Source organism: Pongo abelii, chromosome 3, assembly GCF_028885655.2.
Source record: "Pongo abelii isolate AG06213 chromosome 3, NHGRI_mPonAbe1-v2.0_pri, whole genome shotgun sequence".
NCBI lineage: Eukaryota > Metazoa > Chordata > Mammalia > Primates > Hominidae > Pongo > Pongo abelii.
This window is the reverse complement of record NC_071988.2, coordinates 172,861,319-172,881,219: the sequence shown is the minus strand read 5'-3', so window position 1 is coordinate 172,881,219 and position 19,901 is coordinate 172,861,319. Positions and strand designations below refer to the sequence as shown.

The 19,901-nt window shown below is 44.0% G+C and overlaps 1 protein-coding gene across 2 annotated transcripts in view; it reads left to right on the top strand.

The window, feature by feature from the left end:
- The first annotated feature begins 2,341 nt into the window (after positions 1–2,341).
- The window catches only part of LRBA (LPS responsive beige-like anchor protein), a 763,816-nt gene continuing 746,256 nt past the window's right edge, over positions 2,342–19,901 (top strand). For both annotated transcript variants that reach the window (XM_024245927.3, XM_054553557.2), the window contains exon 1: positions 2,342–2,621. In XM_024245927.3, the coding sequence (XP_024101695.2) occupies positions 2,406–2,621 (216 nt within the window). In that variant the 5' untranslated portion in view covers positions 2,342–2,405. The remainder of the gene's footprint in view (positions 2,622–19,901) is intronic.

Here is a 19,901-nt window from a genome sequence, read left to right as displayed (position 1 = left end):
CAGTGGCAATTCTCCTGCCTCAGCCTCCCGAGTAGCTGGGATTACAGGCGCCTACCACCATGCCTGGCTGATTTTTGTATTTTTAGTAGAGACGGGGGTTTCACCATATTGGTCAGGCTGGTCTCGAACTCCTGACCTCAGGTGATCCACCTGCTTGGGCCTCCCAAAGTGCTAGGATTACAGGCGTGAGCCACCGCGCCCGGCTTCTGTCCACTTCTCAAGGCCATCTCAAATAACTTTTTCTTCAGGAAACTATTTCTCAAACCACTATAATTTTTTCCTAAATTCTCTAGAATTCTTCCTTTGTTTAATCCCACTTTTTGCTTCACTTTCATTTTAGGAGCTAGGCGTATTTTTAAAAAGGCCCTTTGACCTCAAAGGATACACGTGGGTGAAAAACCACCTGCCACTAAATTTATTTTTTACTCACTAGGAAGAATGCTTTACTGTTAATAGCGGGTGGAAAGAAGGGACACTGAGTATGAAGACCTATCTGTACTACCTAATATAATTTATCTTTTGATCTACTCTGAGAATGACGCGAGCCTAATCTTCACATTGGAAAATCACGAGAGGAAAAAACCCTTCGGAGGTCTACAGGCACAATGAACCCTGTCTCCACGCTGTTTGTAGCAGCTGTCTCAGGAATCCTCTCCCTAGAATCAATGTGGGAGAGGTTTGGTTGCGCGGCAGCTGCAAAGCAAGGAATCTTTCCCATTCCTCGTCGACTCGGTCCCCTCCCCTCCCCTCCCGAATGGTGGCAGCTGCCGAGGTATCCCAGTGGAAATCTCCAAGTCTCCGCCGAGAGCAGCAGGCGGGCAGCAGCTGAAAGCAGCCAGGGGTGGGGACTCCTCGCTCCCACTGGGCAGCGACAGCAGCCCCATTGGCTCCAGCGCCGTCACCGCTCTGGCTCGTAGAGGTCCCTCAGGTGTTCTTCTCCAAGTCCAATGAGACACCTAGGCAAGGCGGCGCGGGTTCCCTCCGCGCGAAAAGACCCTACGGTAACTTAACAACAGCAGGAGTGCCAGAATCCCCGCCTCAGGACTTGGCAGAAGCACCTCCTGAGGTCCGAGAGTGGGAGAGGGGGAAGTGTAGGCCCTCGGAAGGAAGCGTCTCTCCTCACCGGGCCGGGGACACACCTGGTGCTACCAGAGCAGCGCGCCTAGTGCAGCCGGAAGCCCGAGCCCAGCGCTCGGGCTGGCTCGGGGCCCCCTTAGCTGTCCGCGCGTCCTCACCGCGCCCCCGCCGCGCGGCTGCCTCCGCCTTCGCGCCCTCCCGCCCTGCGCTTTCGCGCTCGCGCACGCGCACGCCGCGCCCGGCAGCCCTCGGCGCTGTCATGGCGGCCGGGAGCAGCTTCAGTGGGCACACGACAGCCGCGCGAGCCGTGGCGGGGCGAGCTGTGGCAGTAGCATCCTCACCACTCGCAGCAGCCTCAGCCGCGGCCACCGTAGCGCCAGCAGCGGCTGCTTTTGCAAAGGCTGAGCGCAGGGGCGGGGCGGGCCAGGAAGCCATGGAGTTCTGTGCAGCCGCGGACTCCCGGGGAGCGGACTAGGGAAACTTGGAGGCTGCGACCAGGTGCACTGACCTCTCTGTCCTCCCTTCTCTCCCTGCGGTTGCCGCCGGGTTTCTCTGGCCGCTCCCCTCCCTTCCTGCCACCACACACACCTCCCCACCTCTTCCCGTCGAATCTCAGGTGCCTGAGAGAGGTGCTTCACTCCTCCCACTGGGCCGAGCATTTAGAATAATCACCGCCCCCTTCCCCCGCCTTTTCCTGCCCTGGATCTCCGCCGCCACCTCGGTCTCGCTGCTCCTGGGCGGGGGGTGAGGACGAGTCCGGAGTATCTGGGTGAGGAAGAACTTTCTACCTCTGTGTTAGCTTGTGGGCCCCCCTTCTTTCCTCCGATCCCTCCTTTCCCCGCGACAGTTTCTCTTTGTAGTGCACCTGTGAGGAGAGGTTACCCTGCGCCTAGAACCTGCACGAGAGTGGGGGAGGAGTGAGCCTGTTCGGGGGCCTCTTGGACCTGCCTTCACCCAGAACCCAGCTCTTTGAGCCCGGGAGAAGCGGGTGGCTAGTAGTGGGGTGCCTTTAGTAACTTATTTGACCGACAATAACTATTTCCCTCTTGTCCCCTCAAAACCCTAAAACAAAACCTAGCCTATTTAACATATATTTAATCTTCCAATAGGGTTTGGCGTTGTTGTCAGCCTCGGGGAGAGAGATTGGACAAATATTCTCCAAGAGGAGGAGGGCGACGCCAAGGACTTTCCACATCAACTGCTTTGGGGTTTCTCCACAAGTTGGAAGAGGGACCCTTTCGTTTTGCATTGCGTGTGTTGTGCTCATTACCAGTGCAGCGACTGCTGTCCCAGGGTGACTCTGAGTTGTCCTTTCTCGTGAGCTAGCAATGGCTAGCGAAGACAATCGTGTCCCTTCCCCGCCACCAACAGGTGATGACGGGGGAGGTGGAGGGAGAGAAGAAACCCCTACTGAAGGGGGTGCATTGTCTCTGAAACCAGGGCTCCCCATCAGGGGCATCAGAATGAAATTTGCCGTGTTGACCGGTTTGGTTGAAGTTGGAGAAGTATCCAATAGGGATATTGTAGAAACTGTCTTTAACCTGGTAAGTCGATGAATATTTTATAAGCATATACTCTTTTCAGTGGGTTGGGGAACAAGACCTTAAAGCTGGAACCATGTGTTTACTCACACTGATGGTGACTTTTTTCATTTATAGGGACACAAAATTCTACTCACCTAAATGAAACAATTTCATCTGTTTTTTAGATTGAAGGGAATTGTGCAAACTTAGATGATCCAGGTTTTGTGAAAGTGAACACATCACTTTTGTGCTAAGGAAATAATTGTTGCTATGGAAGTATTTGGGGGAGGTTCTAGCGGAGGAGTTATCTCTAATTTTTTTTTTCTTGGCATGTATGCCTAAGTCTGCGTTTCCCTTTACCACTTTAAGTAAGTTCTTGTGACCTTTTTTTGGACTTGAGAATTAATGTCTTTGATTCTGTCGAAGTTATGTTTTGCTACAATAAGTTTAAAAATTTGTTTGTAGTGCTGATGCAAGATTAATTTGCTGCAAAGTTAGTATTTTTAATTTTGACTAGTTTTATTTTTAGACATAACTAACAAAAGTTAAATTGGGGATGAATTTAGGATTGCATTTAAAGTAATCTTGTGAAAATTGAATGGCAATATGAAAAAAGGAATTGAAGCAGATACAGTATAATCTTTATGTGTTTTATAAATTCATATCTAGCAGGAAAGCATAGTTAGTCATTGGAAATTGCTGATTATACTCAGATGAGCTATGAATGCTTTTTTCTGGGTGGGGGTGGGAGGGGGATGAGGCCTCTCTATGTTGCCCAGGCTGTTCTCAACCTCCTAAGTTCAAGCTATCCTCCTGCTTCAGTCTTCTGAGTAGTTGTGGCTATAGGCATGCATCACTGTATAGGGCTTAAATTGTTTTTAAATTGAGGTATAATTCATATATTATACAATTCTACCTTTAATTAATTCATTAACTTATTTATTTAGAGATGAGGTCTCACTCTGTTGCCTAGGCTAGTCTTGAATTCCTGGGTTCAGGCGATTCTCCCCACTCTGTCTCCTAAGTAGCTGGGACTACTGGCATGTGTCATTGTGCCTGGCTTGGTTATCATTTATAATGGAGACTTTTTAGATTTCTTTATTCCAGCCTCTCTTGCCCATCAACTTAAAGAATCAAAAGGAAATCTGGCCCTAAAATACTTCCCCCTTTTCTACCTACCCACCTGTGTTAGAGGATAACAGGACCAAATATAAACATGCAGTTAATTGTAATAACTGTTTAGCACCTTTCCCTTTGCCTCTTTTCAAGGTTAGGCTTGTTTTATTCTGGGGCAGTTAATTATTTCTTTCACTAGACCTTCACTAATGGTCTGGTCACCTGCAGTACAACTTCTAGAATAAGAAAGTAGCTAGATGGAATTCTTTCTGGGCGTGGTGACTCACGCCTGTAATCCCAGCACCGCAAGAAGCCGAGGCGGGCACATCACTTGAGGTTAGGAGTTCGAGACTGGCCTGGCCAACATGGTGAAACCCCATCTCTACTAAAAATACAAAAAAATTAGCCGGATGCGCTTGCTTGTACCCAGGAGGTGGAGGTTGCTGTGAGCCGAGATCGTGCCAATGCATTCCAGCCTAGGTGGCAGAGTGAGAGACTGTTTCCAGAAAAAAAAAAAAAAAAAAAGAAATTCACTTACTTTTGAAGGATGAAAACTTTGAACAATTGGATATTTCTATGTCAGTTTATTGGGACTTTATGTATAAACAACTATAGACACACACATACATATTTTAAAAAACTGCATATTATGGAAATGTTCAAATATATGCAAAAATAGAACAGTATAATGAACTCTGGTATCCGTTGTGCAGCTTCAACAGTTGTCAACATTTTGGGGATCTTGTGTGTGTGCATGTGTGTGGGGCTTTCATATGTAAGTCTGAAGAAGATAAATGGTAAATTGAGTGCTTTACCTCAAAATAGACTTGAAACATTTCCTTTCTGATTTTTTGTTCTTTTTTAAATCTTCATATGCCTTCAATGAGAAACAGAAATCTGTGGTAATAATATAATCCATAATTAGTTGTTTGTGTGTGAAGACACAACATCTTTTGGCAGAAGGAGTATGTGAACTCCTGTTCTTTAGAATGTGCTATGTTAGAGTGGATGACCAAACGTGAGTCATTTGCATTTTTATCATTAAAGAAAATCCAAATTATATAGCAGTAGTTTGCTTATACGCTTCCTAGAACTGTAGACCTGGTATAGATTTTAAGGTCACTGGTTAAGTCCTTCAAAGCTGCGTATTTGCAGGATAAGTAGGTGCCTGGATAGAAGGAGAGAGAAGAGTCTGTTCAGTTAGTTACCCCTCCTCTTTAATATCATTCGCTTGTCAGGTAGGGGAGGAAAAGTTGCTGAGAATATTAGGTAGCAGTTTCTCCCCTTCCATTGTCCCTTAAAATAGTTTTCATGCTCTTTCATGGATTATCGGGGGTTTTGGCCACTCTAGAAAATCTTTGGAAGCAGCTGCGCACAGTGGCTCATGCCTGTAATCCCGGCGCTTTGGGAGGTTCACTTGAGGCCAAGAGTTTGAGACCAGCCTGGGCACCATAGTGAGACCCTGTCTCTACAAAATAAATAAATAAATAAATAAAAAATTAGCTGGGCATGGTAGCATATACCTGTAGTCCCAGCTACTTGGGAGGATGAGGTGGGAGGATCCCTTGAGCCCAGGAGTTCGAGGCTACAGTGAGCTACAATCATGCAGAGCAACACCCTGAAAAAAAAATTAGAACTAAAGTATTGGGATTCTGTAAATTAGTCCATCTCAATGTTGTTAGTACTTCTACACCTAAATATTTCCTAATTGATAGTTCGTCTTTTTTTTTTTTTTGAGACAGAGTCTCAGTCTGTTGCCCAGGCTGGAGTGCAGTGGTGCAACCTTGCCTCCCTGCAACCTCTGCCTCCTGAGTTCAAGTGATTCTCCTGCCTCAGACTCCCAAGTAGCTGGGACCACAGGCGTGCGCCAGGAGGCCCGACTAATTTTTGTATTTTTGGTAGAGATGGGGTTTCACCATGTTGGCCAGGGTGGTCTCAAAATCCTGACTTCACGTGATCCACTCGTTCAGCCTCCTGAAGTGCTGGAATTACAGGCTTAAGCCACCACGCCTAGCCTAAATATTAGCTACTTAAACAATAAAGTTTATACTGTTAAAATTGAACAAGTTCCTCTCCTCCAGAGGTGTCCAAATAGTACATGGTAGAGCCATATAACTTTTCCAGAGTTTTTTCTTTCTTTTTTTTTTTTTGAGACGGTGTCTTGCTCTGTCGCCTAGGCTGGAGTGCAGTGGCGCGATCTCGGCTCACTGCAAGTTCTGCCTCCCGGGTTCATGCCATTCTCCGGCCTCAGCCTCCCAAGTAGCTGGGACTACAGGCGCCCACCACCACGCCCAGCTAATTTTTTGTATTTTTAGTAGAGACGGGGTTTCACCGTGTTAACCAGGATGGTCTCGATCTCCTGACCTCGTGATCCGCCTGCCTCGGCCTCCCAAAGTGCTAGGATTACAGGCGTGAGCCACTGCGCCCGGCCTTTTTTTTTTTTTTTTTTTTTAATTGAGAGGGAGTCTCACTCTGTCACCCAGGTTGGAGTGCAGTGGTGTGATCTCAGCTCACTGCAACCTCTGCTGCTCGGATTCAAGCAATTCTTGTGCCTCAGCGTCCCCAGTAGCTGGATCTACAGGCACGCACCACCATGCCCGGCTAATTTTTTTGTATTTTTAGTAGAAATTAGGTTTCACCATGTTGGCCAGGCTGGTCTTGAACTCCCAACCTCAGGTGATCTGCCTGCCTTGGCCTTCGCAAAGTGCTGGGATTACAGGTGTGAGCCACCATGCCTGGCCCAGAGTTTTTTCTTAAGTGCTACCTTCCAACTTTGCTAATGTAGCTTGACCTTAGTCTGTTAGAAATTACTTTGAAATTTACTACCCTGTTTATAATTTCTTTTGCAAGTCTGTTTTGCAGATAAATTTTGATTAACAGTACGCCAACGTAGTCAAGTGTTTCAAACTTCTGGTCAACTTGTACATTTTTCTTGTTGCAGTTTAAAACCATTTTATTTTGTCTTCATCTGTATTTTACAGTAATTTGTCAAACTTTTAGACCCAGAATAATTAATATATGTTGTCATGTTTTCAGGAACTTGCTGCTGAGTTTAAGGCTTCCATCAGGTATTTAAAGGTATTCAGTGCTACTTAATTCAAGAATAGTGTTTCCCATGAGCTGGTGACAAATACATACTTTCATGATTTTTTTAAAAATTTTTTTTAAGTAATTACAGTCACCCCTTGATATGTGGGGAATTGGTTCCGGAACCCCTAGTGGATACCACAATTTTCAGAAGCTCCAGTCTCTTATATAAAATGGTATAGTATTTGCATATAACTTACATGTATCTTCTGTATACTTTAAATCATCTCTTTAAAATTTTTATTTATTTATTTATTTATTTTATTTATTTTTTTTGAGATGGAGCCTCACTCTGTCCCCCAGGCTGGAGTGCAGTGGTGTGATCTCGGCTCACTGCAAGGTTCGCCTCCTGGGTTCATGCCATTCTCCTGCCTCAGCCTCCCAAGTAGCTGGGACTACAGGCACGTGCCACCACACCCTGCTAATTTTTTGTATTTTTAGTAGAGATGGGGTTTAACCATGTTAGCCAGGGTGGTCTGGATCTCCTGACCTCGTGATCTGCCCACCCTGGCCTCTCAAAGTGCTGGGATTACAGGTGTGAGCCACCGCGCCTTGCTCTGTTGCCCAGGCTTGAGTACAGTGGCTTGATCATATCTCACTGTAGCCTCAAATTCCTGGGCTTAAGCTGTTCTCCTGCCTCGGTCTCCTGAGTAGCTGGGACTTACAGGCGTATGCCACCACAACCCGCTAGTCTTTTTTTTTTTTTTCTTTGAGACGGAGTCTTGCTCCCTCACCAGGCTGGAATGCAGTAGCGCGATCTTGGCTCAGTGCAACCTCCACTTCCTGGGTTCAAGCAATTCTCCTGCCTCAGCCTCCTGAGTAGCTGGGATTACAGGCACGTGCCACCACACCCAGCTAATTTTTGTATTGAGACGGGGTTTCTTCATGTTGGTCAGGCTGATCTCGATCTCGCCACCTTGTGATCTGCCTGCCTCGTCCTCCCAAAGTGCTGGGATTACAGGTGTGAGCCACCGTGCCCAGCCAACCTGCTACTTTTTAAATTTTTTGAGTCTTGCTATGTTGCCCAGGCTGGTAAATCATCTCTAAATTATTTAAAATATCTAATAGAGTGCCTTCACATCACTTCATTGACATGGTGTATTAGTCTGTTCTCACGCTGCTAATGAAGACATACTTGAGACTGGGTAATTTATAAAGGAAAGAGTTTAATTGACTCACAGTTCCACATGGCTGGGAAGGCCTCACAATCATGGTGGAAGGCGAACAAAGTGGAAAGTTAAGAGAGTGTGTGCAGGGGAACTCCCATTTATAAAACCATCAGATCTCATGAGATTTGTTCACTAGCACGAGAGCAGTATGGGGGAAACTGCCCCCATGATTCAGTTATCTCCACCTCGCCTGTCCTTGGCGTGTGGGGATTATTACAATTCAAGGTGAGATTTGGGTGGGGACACAGCCAAACCTGTATCACCTGGTAATACTTGGTGCATGGCAAATTCAAATTTTGCTTTTTAGAACATTGTGAAATGTTTTTTTCCCCAATTTTTTTTGATCTGTAATTGGTTGAATTCATGGATGTGGAACCCATGGATATGAAAGGCTGACTCTATATGATTTTAGTTAAAATGTTACAGCTTAAGTTATAGAATATAATTTTTCATTACTCATTATATAGCCATTTTCATTACCCATTATCCATTGTTGACATATATTCTGCTAAATACTAACGGTGCAGACTTCTAATACTTACAGGAGCTGAGCAGATCACACATAGGCTCCATTTCTATCGACTGTGTACAGAATGTATTTTGTATACAGTTGCATTAGGTTCTAGTTGATTGTTGTCTTGTAGTAACATGGGCCCAATGGTGACAGACCTTTTGATTTTTTAGGAAAAATTAGAAGTCGAGATTTTAAAAAATAATATATATGTATGTATATATATATATTTTGTTGTTGTTGTTGTTGTTATTTTTTTGAGACGAAGTCTTGCTCTGTTGCCCAGGCTGGAATAGCATGATCTCAGCTCACTGGAACCTCTGCCTCCTGGGTTCAAGCGATTCTCCTGCCTCAGCCTCCCAAGTAGCTGGGATTACAGGCGCCTGTCACCACACCCGGCTAATTTTTTGTATTTTTAGTAGAGATAGGGTTTCACCATGTTGGCCAGGCTGGTCTTCAAGTCCTGACTTCGTGATCTGCCCGCCTCAGCCTCCCAAAGTGCTGGGCTTACAGGTGTGAGCCAACACGCCTGGCCCTTTTTTTTTTTTTTTTTTTAAATTTAGAGACAGGGTCTTATTCTGTTGCCCAGGCTGGAGTGCAGTGGCACAATGTGGGATCCCTGCAGCCTCGACCTCCGACTAGCTGGGACTACAGGCGCATGCCACCATGTCCAGCTAATTTTTTTTTTTTTTTTTTGCTAGAGATAGGGTTTTGCCATGTTGCCCAATCTGGTCTTGAACTTCTGGGCTTAAGCAATCTGCCATCTTTGGCCTCCCAAAGTGCTGGGATTTCGTGAGTGCGCCACAGCACCTGGCTGAAAAAGTAACATTTGAAAGTGTCAGAATATTTAAAAATACTCTGCGGGCCATGTAAAATCATAGGTGGGCACTTCTCAAGCTCTCATATGAAGATTTGTTAGAAACATAATTATCTAACATGTTTTAATTCTGATATTTGTGTATCTAGAATTATTTCTTCCTTAATACCTGCCATCACAGATTTTAGGGTTAAGAGTAATCCATTCTGGAAACATGCTTGTTAATTAGCTTTCTGCCCCCCCATATCAATTTGTAATTCATGTTATAAGTAACAGAAAATTCCAGCTGGTTTGAGCACAAATAAAGGATTTATAGGTTCATTATCTGGAGGTCCAAAGGTAGGACAAGACTTACACTAACTCAATAATGTTGAAGACCTAGTTTCTTTCTGTTTCTGTTCTGCTTTCTATGATGTTACCTTTAATCTGTCAATATTTCCTCATGATTGTGGGATGATTCCCAGTGGACCACACGTATTCTTGTTCACATCTCTTGGAAGAGACAGCCTCTCTATTCTAACATTCTAAACCAGTCCTGATTGGACTAACAAACCAATGACTATGGCTGTTGATATGTGTCAGTTGGCTTAAGCAAACTAGTACCAACAATTGCATCTGAGGATGGGATCAGTTTTCTCTGAAGTACCTGGACTGTATGAGGAAGGGTGGATACCCCCAAAAAATATCTGGCTAAGAAGCTGAAAGGATGACCAGTTGTGGTGGCTCACGGGTGTAATCCCAGCACTTTGGGAGGCCGAGGTGGGCGGATTACCTGAGGTTAGGAGTTTGAGACCATTGTGGCCAACATTGGTGAAACCCCGTCTCTACTAAAAATACAAAAATTAGCCGGGCGTGGTGGCACGCGCCTGTAATCTCAGCTACTCAGGAGGCTGAGGCAGGAGAATTGCTTGAACCCAGGAGATGGAGGTTGCAGTGGGCTGAGATCGCGCCACTGCACTCCAGACTGGGTAGCAGAGCAAGACTCTGTCTCATAAAAAAAAGAAGTTGAAAGGGTGAGTGGTTGCTGGGTTGGCAACCAGTGATGTTCATTACTCTCATCCTTTAAAAATGTTTGAATAATGTAACAATACAGTCATCCCTTGATGTCCATGGGAGATTGGTTTCAGGACCCCCACGGATCTCCCACTTAAAAATCCCCAGATGTTCAAGTCCAACATATAAAATGCCATTGTATTTGCATATAACCTTTTACACATCCTCCTGTATCCTTTATTTTTATTTATGTATGTATGTATTTATTTATTTATTTTGAGTCAGAGTTTCACTCTGTTGCCCAGGCTGGTGTGCGGTGGCATGATCTCAGCTCATTGTAACCTCCACCACCCCAGCTCAAGCAATTCTTTTTTTTAAATTTTTAATTATTATACTTTAAGTTCTAGGGTACATGTGCACAACGTGCAAGTTTGTTACATATGTATCCATGTGCCATGTTGGTGTGCTGCACCCATTAACTTGTCATTTACATTAGGTATATCTCCTAATACTATCCCTCCCCTCTCCCCCCACCCTACTATAGGCCCCGGTGTGTGATGTTCCCCTGCCTGTGTCCAAATGTTCCCCTGCCTGTGTCCAAGTGTTCTCATTGTTCAGTTCCCGCCTATGAGTGAGAACATGCGGTGTTTGGTTTTCTGTCCTTGCGATAGTTTGCTGAGAGTGATGGTTTCCAGCTTCATCCATGTCCCCACAAAGGACATGAACTCATCCTTTTTTATGGCTGCATAGTATTCCACCACCCTGTCTTCCACAATGGTTGAACTAGTTTACAGTCCCACCAACAGTGTAAAAGTGTTCCTATTTCTCCACATCCTCTCCAGCACCTGTTGTTTCCTGACTTTTTAATGATCACCATTCTAACTGGTGTGAGATGGTATCTCATTGTAGTTTTGATTTACATTTCTCTGATGGCCAGTGATGATGAGCAATTTTTCATGTGTCTGTTGGCTGCATAAATGTTTTCTTTTGAGAAGTATCTGTTCATATCCTTTGCCCACTTTTTGATGGGGTTGTTTGATTTTTTCTTGTAAATTTGTTTAGGTTCTTTGTAGATTCTGGATATTAGCCCTTTGTCAGATAGATAGATTGCAAAAATTTTCTCCCATTCTGTAGGTTGCCTGTTCACTCCGATAGTAGTTTCTTTTGCTATGCAGAAGCTCTTTAGTTTAATTAGATCCCATTTGTCAATTTTGGCTTTTGTTGCCATTGCTTTTGGTGTTTTAGTCATGAAGTCCTTGCCCATGCCTATGTCCTGAATGGTAATGCCTAGATTTTCTTCTATGGTTTTTATGGTTTTAGGTCTAACATTTAAGTCTTTGATCCATCTTGAATTAATTTTTGTATAAGGTGTAAGGAAGGGATCCAGTTTCAGCTTTCTACTTATGGCTAGCCAGTTTTCCCAGCACCATTTATTAAATAGGGAATCTTTTCCCCATTTCTTGTTTTTGTCAGGTTTGTCAAAGATGAGATGGTTGTAGATGTGTGGTGTTATTTCTGAGGCCTCTGTTCTGTTCCATTGATCTATATCTCTGTTTTGGTACCAGTACCATGCTGTTTTGGTTACTGTAGCCTTGTAGTATAGTTTGAAGTCAGGTAGCATGATGCCTCCAGCTTTGTTCTTTTTGCTTAGGATTGTCTTGGCAATGCGGGCTCTTTTTTGGTTCCATATGAATTTTAAAGTAGTTTTTTCCATTTCTGTGAAGAAAGTCATTGGTAGCTTGATGGGGATGGCATTGAATCTATAAATTACCTTGGGCAGTATGGCCATTTTCACAATATTGATTCTTCCTATCCATGAGCATGGAATGTTCTTGCATTTTTTTCTGTCCTTTTTTATTTCGAGGTCAAGCAGTTCTTGTACCTGAGCCTCCCAAGTAGCTGGGAATACAGGCGTGGGCCACTACACCCGGCTAATTTTTTATTGTATTTTTAGTAGAGACAGAGTTTCACCATGTTGGCCAGGCTGGTCTCAAACTCCTGGCCTCAAGTGATCTGCGTGCCTTGGCTTCCTAAAAATGCTGGGATTACAAGTATGAGCCACCATGCCCGGCTTTCTCCCATATACTTTAAATCATCTCTAGATTACTTAGAATACCTAATACAATGTAAATTCTATATAAAAAGTTGTACTCTATATTTGAAAATTTGGGCTGGGCACAGTGGCTCATGCCTATAATCCCAGCACTTTGGGAGGCTGAGGTGGGAGGATTGTTTGAGGTCAGAAGTTCAACACCAGCCTGTGCAACATAGTAAGACCTTGTCTGTATAAGAAAAAAAATACCATTTATATATATATATATATATATATATATATATATATATATATATTTTTTTTTTTTTTTTTTTTTTTTTTTTTTGAGATGGAGTCTCACTCTGCCACCCAGGCTGGAGTGCAGTGGCGCGATCTTGGCTCACTGCAACCTCCGCCTCCCGTGTTCAAGCAATTCTGTCTCAGCCTCCTGAGTAACTGGTATTACAGGCATGCACCAGCAAGTCCGGCTAATTTTTGTATTTTTGGTAGAGATGGGGTTTCACCATGTTGGCTAGACTGGTCTTGAACTCCTGACCTCGTGATCCGCCTGCCTCAGCCTCCCAAAGTGCTCGGATTACAGGCGTGAGCCACTGCGCCCGGCCTAGAGGTGGCTTTTTTAAACCTTCATTGAGATATTCAGTTGACTCTTGAATAACATGAGTTTGAACTGCACGGGTCCATTTATATGGTGATTTTTTTTTTTTTCAACCAAACTCGAAAATACAGTGTTCCTGGGATGTGAAACCATTGTATACTAAGGGCTTACTTTTTATATCACTGGGTTCCACAGGGCCATTGCAGGACTTATCTGAGTATGCTCAGATTTTGGTCTATGCAAGAGTCCTAGAACCAATGCCCCCAGTATAGCAAGGGACAACTGTATTTTACATGCCATAAAAACCACTCATTTTAGGCCAGGCACGGTGGCTCACGCCTGTAATCACAGCACTTTGAGAGGGTGAGGCAGGTGGATCACCTGAGGTCAGGAGTTTGAGACCAGCCTGACCAACATGGAGAAACCTGGTCTCTACTAAAAATACAAAAATTAGCTGGGTGTGGTGGCGCATGCCTGTAATCCCAGCTGCTTGGGAGGCTGAGGCAGGAGAATTTCTTGAACCCGGGAGGCGGAAGTTGCAGTGAGCAGAGATCACGCCACTGCACTCCAGCCTGGGCGACAAGAATGAAACTCTGTCTCAAAAAAAAAAAAAAAAAAGAAAAAAAAAAGAAAAAAACTTCTAATTTTAAGTATACAAGTCAATGATTTTTAGTAAATTTAAAGAGTTTTGCACCTATTACTACAATCTAATTTTAGAGCATTTACATCCTGTGTTCATTACTTTATAGTTTTAGCTGCTAAATTTAGGCCTATGATTCATTTTAAGTCAATTTTTGTATGGTGTGAGATAAGGGTAAGGGAAAGGTCTACATTCTTTTTTTTTTTTTTGAGACGGAGCCTTGCTCTGTCGCCCAGGCTGAAGTGCAGTGGTGCAATCTCGGCTCACTGCAAGCTCCCCCTCCTGGGTTCATGCCATTCTCCGGCCTCAGCCTCCCAAGTAGCTGGGACTACAGGCGCCGGCCACCACGCCTGGCTAATTTTTTGTATTTTTAGTAGACACGTGGTTTCACCGTGTTAGCCAGGATGGTCTCGATCTCCTGACCTCGTGATCTGCCTGTCTCTGCCTCCCAAAGTGCAGGGATTACAGATGTGAGACACTGCGCCCGGCCTACATTCATTTTTTTGTATGTGGATATCCAACTGTTAAGAGTACCATTTTTTTTTTTGTTAGTTTGTTTGTTTTTTTGAGACAGAGTCTTGCTCTGTTGCCCAGGCTGGAGTGCAGTGGTGCGATCTCAGCTCACTGCAAGCTCTGCCTCCCGGGTTCACACCATTCTCCTGCCTCAGCCTCCCAAGTAGCTGGGACTATAGGTGACCGCCACCACGCCCGGCTAGTTTTTTTTTTTTGTATTTTTTAGTAGATACTGGGTTTCACCGTGTTTGCCAGGATGGTCTCCATCTCCTGACCTCGTGGTCCGCCCGCCTTGGCCTCCCAAGGTGCTGGGATTACAGGCATGAGCCACTGCGCCCAGCTAGAGTGCCATTTGTTGAAAGGCTATTCTTTTCCTATTGAATTACCTTGGCACTTTTGTCAAAAATCAGTTGAGCATAAATGTAAGGATTTATCTGGACTCAATTCTTTTCCATTTATCTATGTGTCTATTCTTAAACCAGTACCAAATTGCGTTTTGATTACTGAAGATTTGTGGCGAATTTTAAAATAGGCAAGACTTCTTTACTCTTCTTTTTCAAGACAGTTTTGGCTATTCTGGGCCCTTTGCATTTCTGGGGAAATTTAGGATCAGCGTATCAATTTCTGTAAAAAAGCAAGCTGGGATTTTACTAGCTATCATGAGTAGATATTATTGGTTATATATTAATATTATTGATAATTACAAGAAATTTGGGTGAATTGGTGAAATTTTAAAACTTCAAAGTTTCCTAGAAGTGACAGACTTGATAATTTAGGTTCCTGCAAGCATACAGTTTTGTTGACCTTTGAATTGATTTATTTTAAACTGAGAAATCATTTGGGAACTGGAAAATCAGATTTTTTTTCCTGTTTGTGAATTAATAGAAAAATAAACTAAGCTTTTTATTTCTCATACTGACCTAGTTGAACTAATCTATTATATTCACTTTTTATAAAGCATCCCTTTTCACACACATATTCTTGAAAATATTTTAAAATAGTTTTTATATGGTTGAAACAAAAATGTCCACAATACATTTTTGTTTTATAATACTTATATAGATGTACAGTAAGGTATTTTATTTATCTTTGTATCTCCGGAACTTTTCGAAGTGTTTTGGTACTTCAAAAGTGTTAAATGGAAATGTCTTAATTTTTTAAATAAAAGCACCATCTTTAGGAAGCCTAGTTCCTATTATTCTTTTATTTTTATTTTATTTTATTTTATTTTATTTTTTGAGACGGAGTCTCCCTCTGTTCATGCTGCAGTGTAGTGGCGTGATCTCAGCTCACGGCAACCTCCGCCTCTGGGTTCAAGTGATTCTCCTGCCTCAGCTTCCCGAGTAGCTGACCACCACTCCCTGCTGATTTTTGTATTTTTAGTAGAGATGGAGTTTCGCCATATTGGCCAGGCTGGTCTCGAACTCTTGACCTTAGGTGATCCGCCTGCCTTGGCCTCCTGCAGTGCTGGGATTACAGGTGTGAGCCACCATGCCCGGCCCTATTATTCTTTTCTGCAAAAGATATATTGTTAAAACCTTAATGCATATTTCCTTTATTATTTTGTTTCCTATGAAGTTGTTAGTCAGTTTGTATTTTTCATTGTACAATTTTGAATTACTTTAGTCTGTTTTACCCTTAAGAGAACAGTGTTGCTGGGCATGGTGGCTCACGTCTGTAATCCCAGTGCTTTGGGAGGCCGAGGTGGGTGGGATCACCTGAGGTCGAGAGTTGGAGACCAGCCTGGCCAACATGGTCTCTACTAAAAAATACAAAGTTAGCCAGGCATGGTGGCGGGCACCTGTAGTCCCAGTTACTAGGGAGGCTGAGGCAGGAGAATTGCTTGAACCTGGGAGGTGGAGGTTGGTGTGAGCTGAGATCTCACCACTGTGCTCCAGCCTGGGTGACAGAATGAGATTCCGTCTCCAAAAAAAAAAAAAAAAGCCTGGGTGACAGAGCGAGACTCCGTCTCCAAAAAAAAAAAAAGAGAACAGTGTCATTATTTTCAAAAGTCTCTTATAATCTACTCTGTATAGTTTTTTCCTTTTAGTCTAGTATTCATTCATTAGCTCTCATCTAATGTGGTATATACAGGGTTTTTTTAAAATTTATTTTTGAGACGGAGTCTTGTACTGTTGTCTGGGCTGGAGTGCGATAGTGTGATCTTGGCTCACTGCAACCTCTGCCTCCTGGGTTCAAGGGATTCTCCTGTCTCAGCCTCGCTGGGATTACAGGCACCTGCCACCACCCCTGGCTAATTTTTTGTATTTGTAGTAGAGACGGGCTTTCACTATGTTAGCCAGGCTGGTCTCGAACTCTTGACCTCATGATCCGCCCGCCTTGGCCTCCCAAAGTGCTGGATTACAAGCGTGAGCCACCGTGCCTGGCCGTTACAGGGTGTTTTATAATCTGGGATTCTGAACTAAATTTTTGTGGGATTTTATTTGTGGGAATCCTGTGTAGATTAGTTTGTGTAAGTTTAACATCTTTCTTGACTATTTCTTGACTATTTCCCTCTCCTCCACTTCTTATCTTTTTTCCCTACCTTCTTTCTTTCTTTTTTGAGTTGAAGTCTCTCTGTGTCGCCCAGGCTGGAGTGCAATGGCGCGTTCTTGGCTCATTGCAACCCCTGCCTCCCGGGTTCAAGTGATTCTCCTGTTTCAGCCTCCCGAGTAGCTGGGATTACAAGGCTCATGCCGCCATGCCTGGCTAATTTTTTGTACTTGAGTAGAGACGGAGTTTCACCGTGTTGCCCAGGCTGGTCTTGAACTTCTGAGCTCAGGCAATCCACCTGCCTCGGCCTCCCAAAGTGCTAGGATTACAGGCGTAAGCCACCGCGCCCAGCCCTTACCTTATTTCTTAACGGATTTATCTTCTAATATATTATGTAACTTAATATATTTTGCTTTTTGTCAGTTTCCTTCCATTACAAGAGTACCCTACCTTATTCACCTATTAGCTTTTCTCAGTTTCTATTACCTTCCGTTAACCATGGTCTGAGAATATTAAATGTAAAATTTCAGAAATAAACCATTAGTAAGTTTTAATTTGCATGTTGTTCTGAGTAGCATGATGAAATCACGCTCTGTCCCACCAGGATGTGAATCATCCCTTTGTCCAGCGTCATGCTGTATGTATATGCTACCTGCCTGTTAGTCAGTTGCCGTCTCCGTTATCAGATTGATTGCGGCAGTATTGCAGTGATTATATTCAAGTGACCCGTATTTTTACTTAATAATGGCTCCAAAGTGTAATAGTAGGCTGAAGCTGGTGGATCACGAGTTCAGGAGTTCAAGACCAGCATGGCCAAGATGGTGAAACACCCTCTCTACTAAAAATACAAAAATTAGCCGGGCATCGTGGCAGGCACCTGTAATCTCAGCTACTTGGGAGGCTGGGCAGAGAATTGCTTGAACCCAGTTGGGCAGCATGGCGAAACCCTGTATCTACAAACCATACAAAAATTGGCCTGGCATCGTGGTGTATGCCTGTAATCCCAGCTACTGGAGAGGCTGAGGCAGGAGATTTGTGGAACCCAGGAGGTGGAGGTTGCATTGAGCTGAGATTGTGTCACTGTACTTCACATTCCAGTCTGGGTGGCAGCATGAGACTGTCACACACACACACACACACACACACACACACACACACACACACACACACACACAAAGCAGTTGGCTATAAATACACGGATTCATTTCTGGATTGTCTGTCTATTCTGTTCCATTTGTCTATGTGTTGGTTTTTTCTTTTCTTTTTGTTTTGAGACAGGGTCTTGCTCTGTTGCCCAGGCTAGAGTGCAGCAGCATGATTACAGCTCACTGCAACCTCAGCCTCCCGGGCTCAAGCAATCCTCCCACCTCAGCCTCCTGAGTAGCTGGGACTATGGCACATGCCATCACAGCTGGCTAATTTTAAAATTTTGTTTGTACAGAAGGGGCAGGGGCTGGGGGGGGGGTTGTCTCACTATGTTGCCCAGTCTGGTTATGTGCTCTGTTTTTAGGCCAGTACCATGCTGTTTTGTTTTATGATAGACTTGATATACATCTTGTCAAGTAGTGTGACACCTCCAGCTTTGTTCTTTAGGCTCAGGATTCCTTTGGCTATTGGCTTTTTTTTTGGTTCCATATGAGTTTTAGGATTTTGGTTTTTTTTTGAAACCGAATCTCACGTTTTCGCCCAGGCTGGAGTGAAGTGGCTTGATTTTGGCTCACTGCAACCTTCGCCTCCCAGGTTCAAGCGATCCTCCCACCTCAGCCTCCCAAGTAGGTGGTACTACAGGTATGCGCCACCATGCCTGACTAATTTTTTTGTGTTTTTAGTGGAAATGGGGTTTCACCATGTTGGCTAGGCTGATCTGAACTCCTTAACTAAAGTGATCTGTCCATCTTGGCCTCCCAAAGTGCTGGGATTACAGGTGTGAGCCACTGTGCCTGACCAGGATTGTTTTTTTCTATTTCTGTGAAAAATGATGTTGGTATATACACACACACAAGCACACACATACACACACATGCACACATATACACACCCATACACACACATATACACACACACACATATTTTTTTTTGAGACAAGGTCTTGCTCTGTTGCCCAGGCTGTAGTGCAGTAAGTAGTGTGATCTCAGTTCACTGCAACCTCCACCTCTTGGGCTCAAACGATCCTCTCATCTCAGCCTCCTGAGTAGCTGGGACCACAGGCAGGTGCCACTATACCCAGCTAATTTTTTGGGGGTAGTTTTTGTAGAGACGAGGGTCTCACCATGTTGCCCAGGCTGGCTTCGAACTCTTGGACTCAAGTAATCCTCCCACCTCAGCCTCCCAAAGTGCTAGGATTATAGACTTGAGCCACTGCATCTGGCCATTTAATTCTTCAGTACCAGATTTTTAAAAAAAATATTATCTATCTCTTTGGTAAACTTGTTATTCATATTCTGAATTATTTTTCTGATTCCTTTGTAGTAGTTTTCATTATTCTCTTGTGTCTCTCACTGAGCTTATTTATTCTTTTTTTTTTTTTTTTTTTTTTCCTGAGAGACGGAGTTTCACTCTTGTTGCCCAGGCTGGAATGCAATGGCACAGTCTCAGCTCACTGCAACCTCTGCCTCCTGAGTTCAAGTGATTCTCCTGCCTCAGCCTCCCAAGTAGCTGGGATTACAGGCACCCACCACCACGCCCAGCTAATTGTTGTATTTTTAGTAGAGGGGGGTTTCCTCATTTTGGCTGGTCTGGTCTCGAACTCCTGACCTCAGGTGACCTACCTGCCTCAGCCTCCCAAAGTGCTGGGATTACAGGCATGAGCTACCGTGCCTGGCCTGTAAATGTGTTTTTGATTGGGATATGTTGCTGGAGAATTATTATGTTCCTTTGGAGGTGTCCTTTTTTTTTTTTTTTTTTTTGCTGTTTTATGTTTCCTCTGTCATTACATTGATATCTTTCCTCTGGTGTAGTAATGACTTTTTCAGATTATTTGAATTTGCTTTCATAGGGGAGGACTTTTTATTTGAAGTCGTATCTATGATGTTGGTTGGGTAGAGTGCATTGGCTTTGATTCTGGGTGTGTGTGGTAGTATAGTCTCTGATTTTTTTTCAGGTGTAAACAATGTCAGTGGTGTCTGTGATTTTTTGGGGGCCTTAGAGTGTGGACTATTAATGGAGGCTGTGGTGAAGTTTTGCTGGGGACTGAGGTGCCATGTGTGGCAATTTTCAGGCCTCAGTGGTGACAGCAGTGGGCTGAGCATGCCTGTCCTTGGGCTCTAGGGCAGCATACACTGGCACCAGTATCAGTGAGTTGAGGTGAACCAATT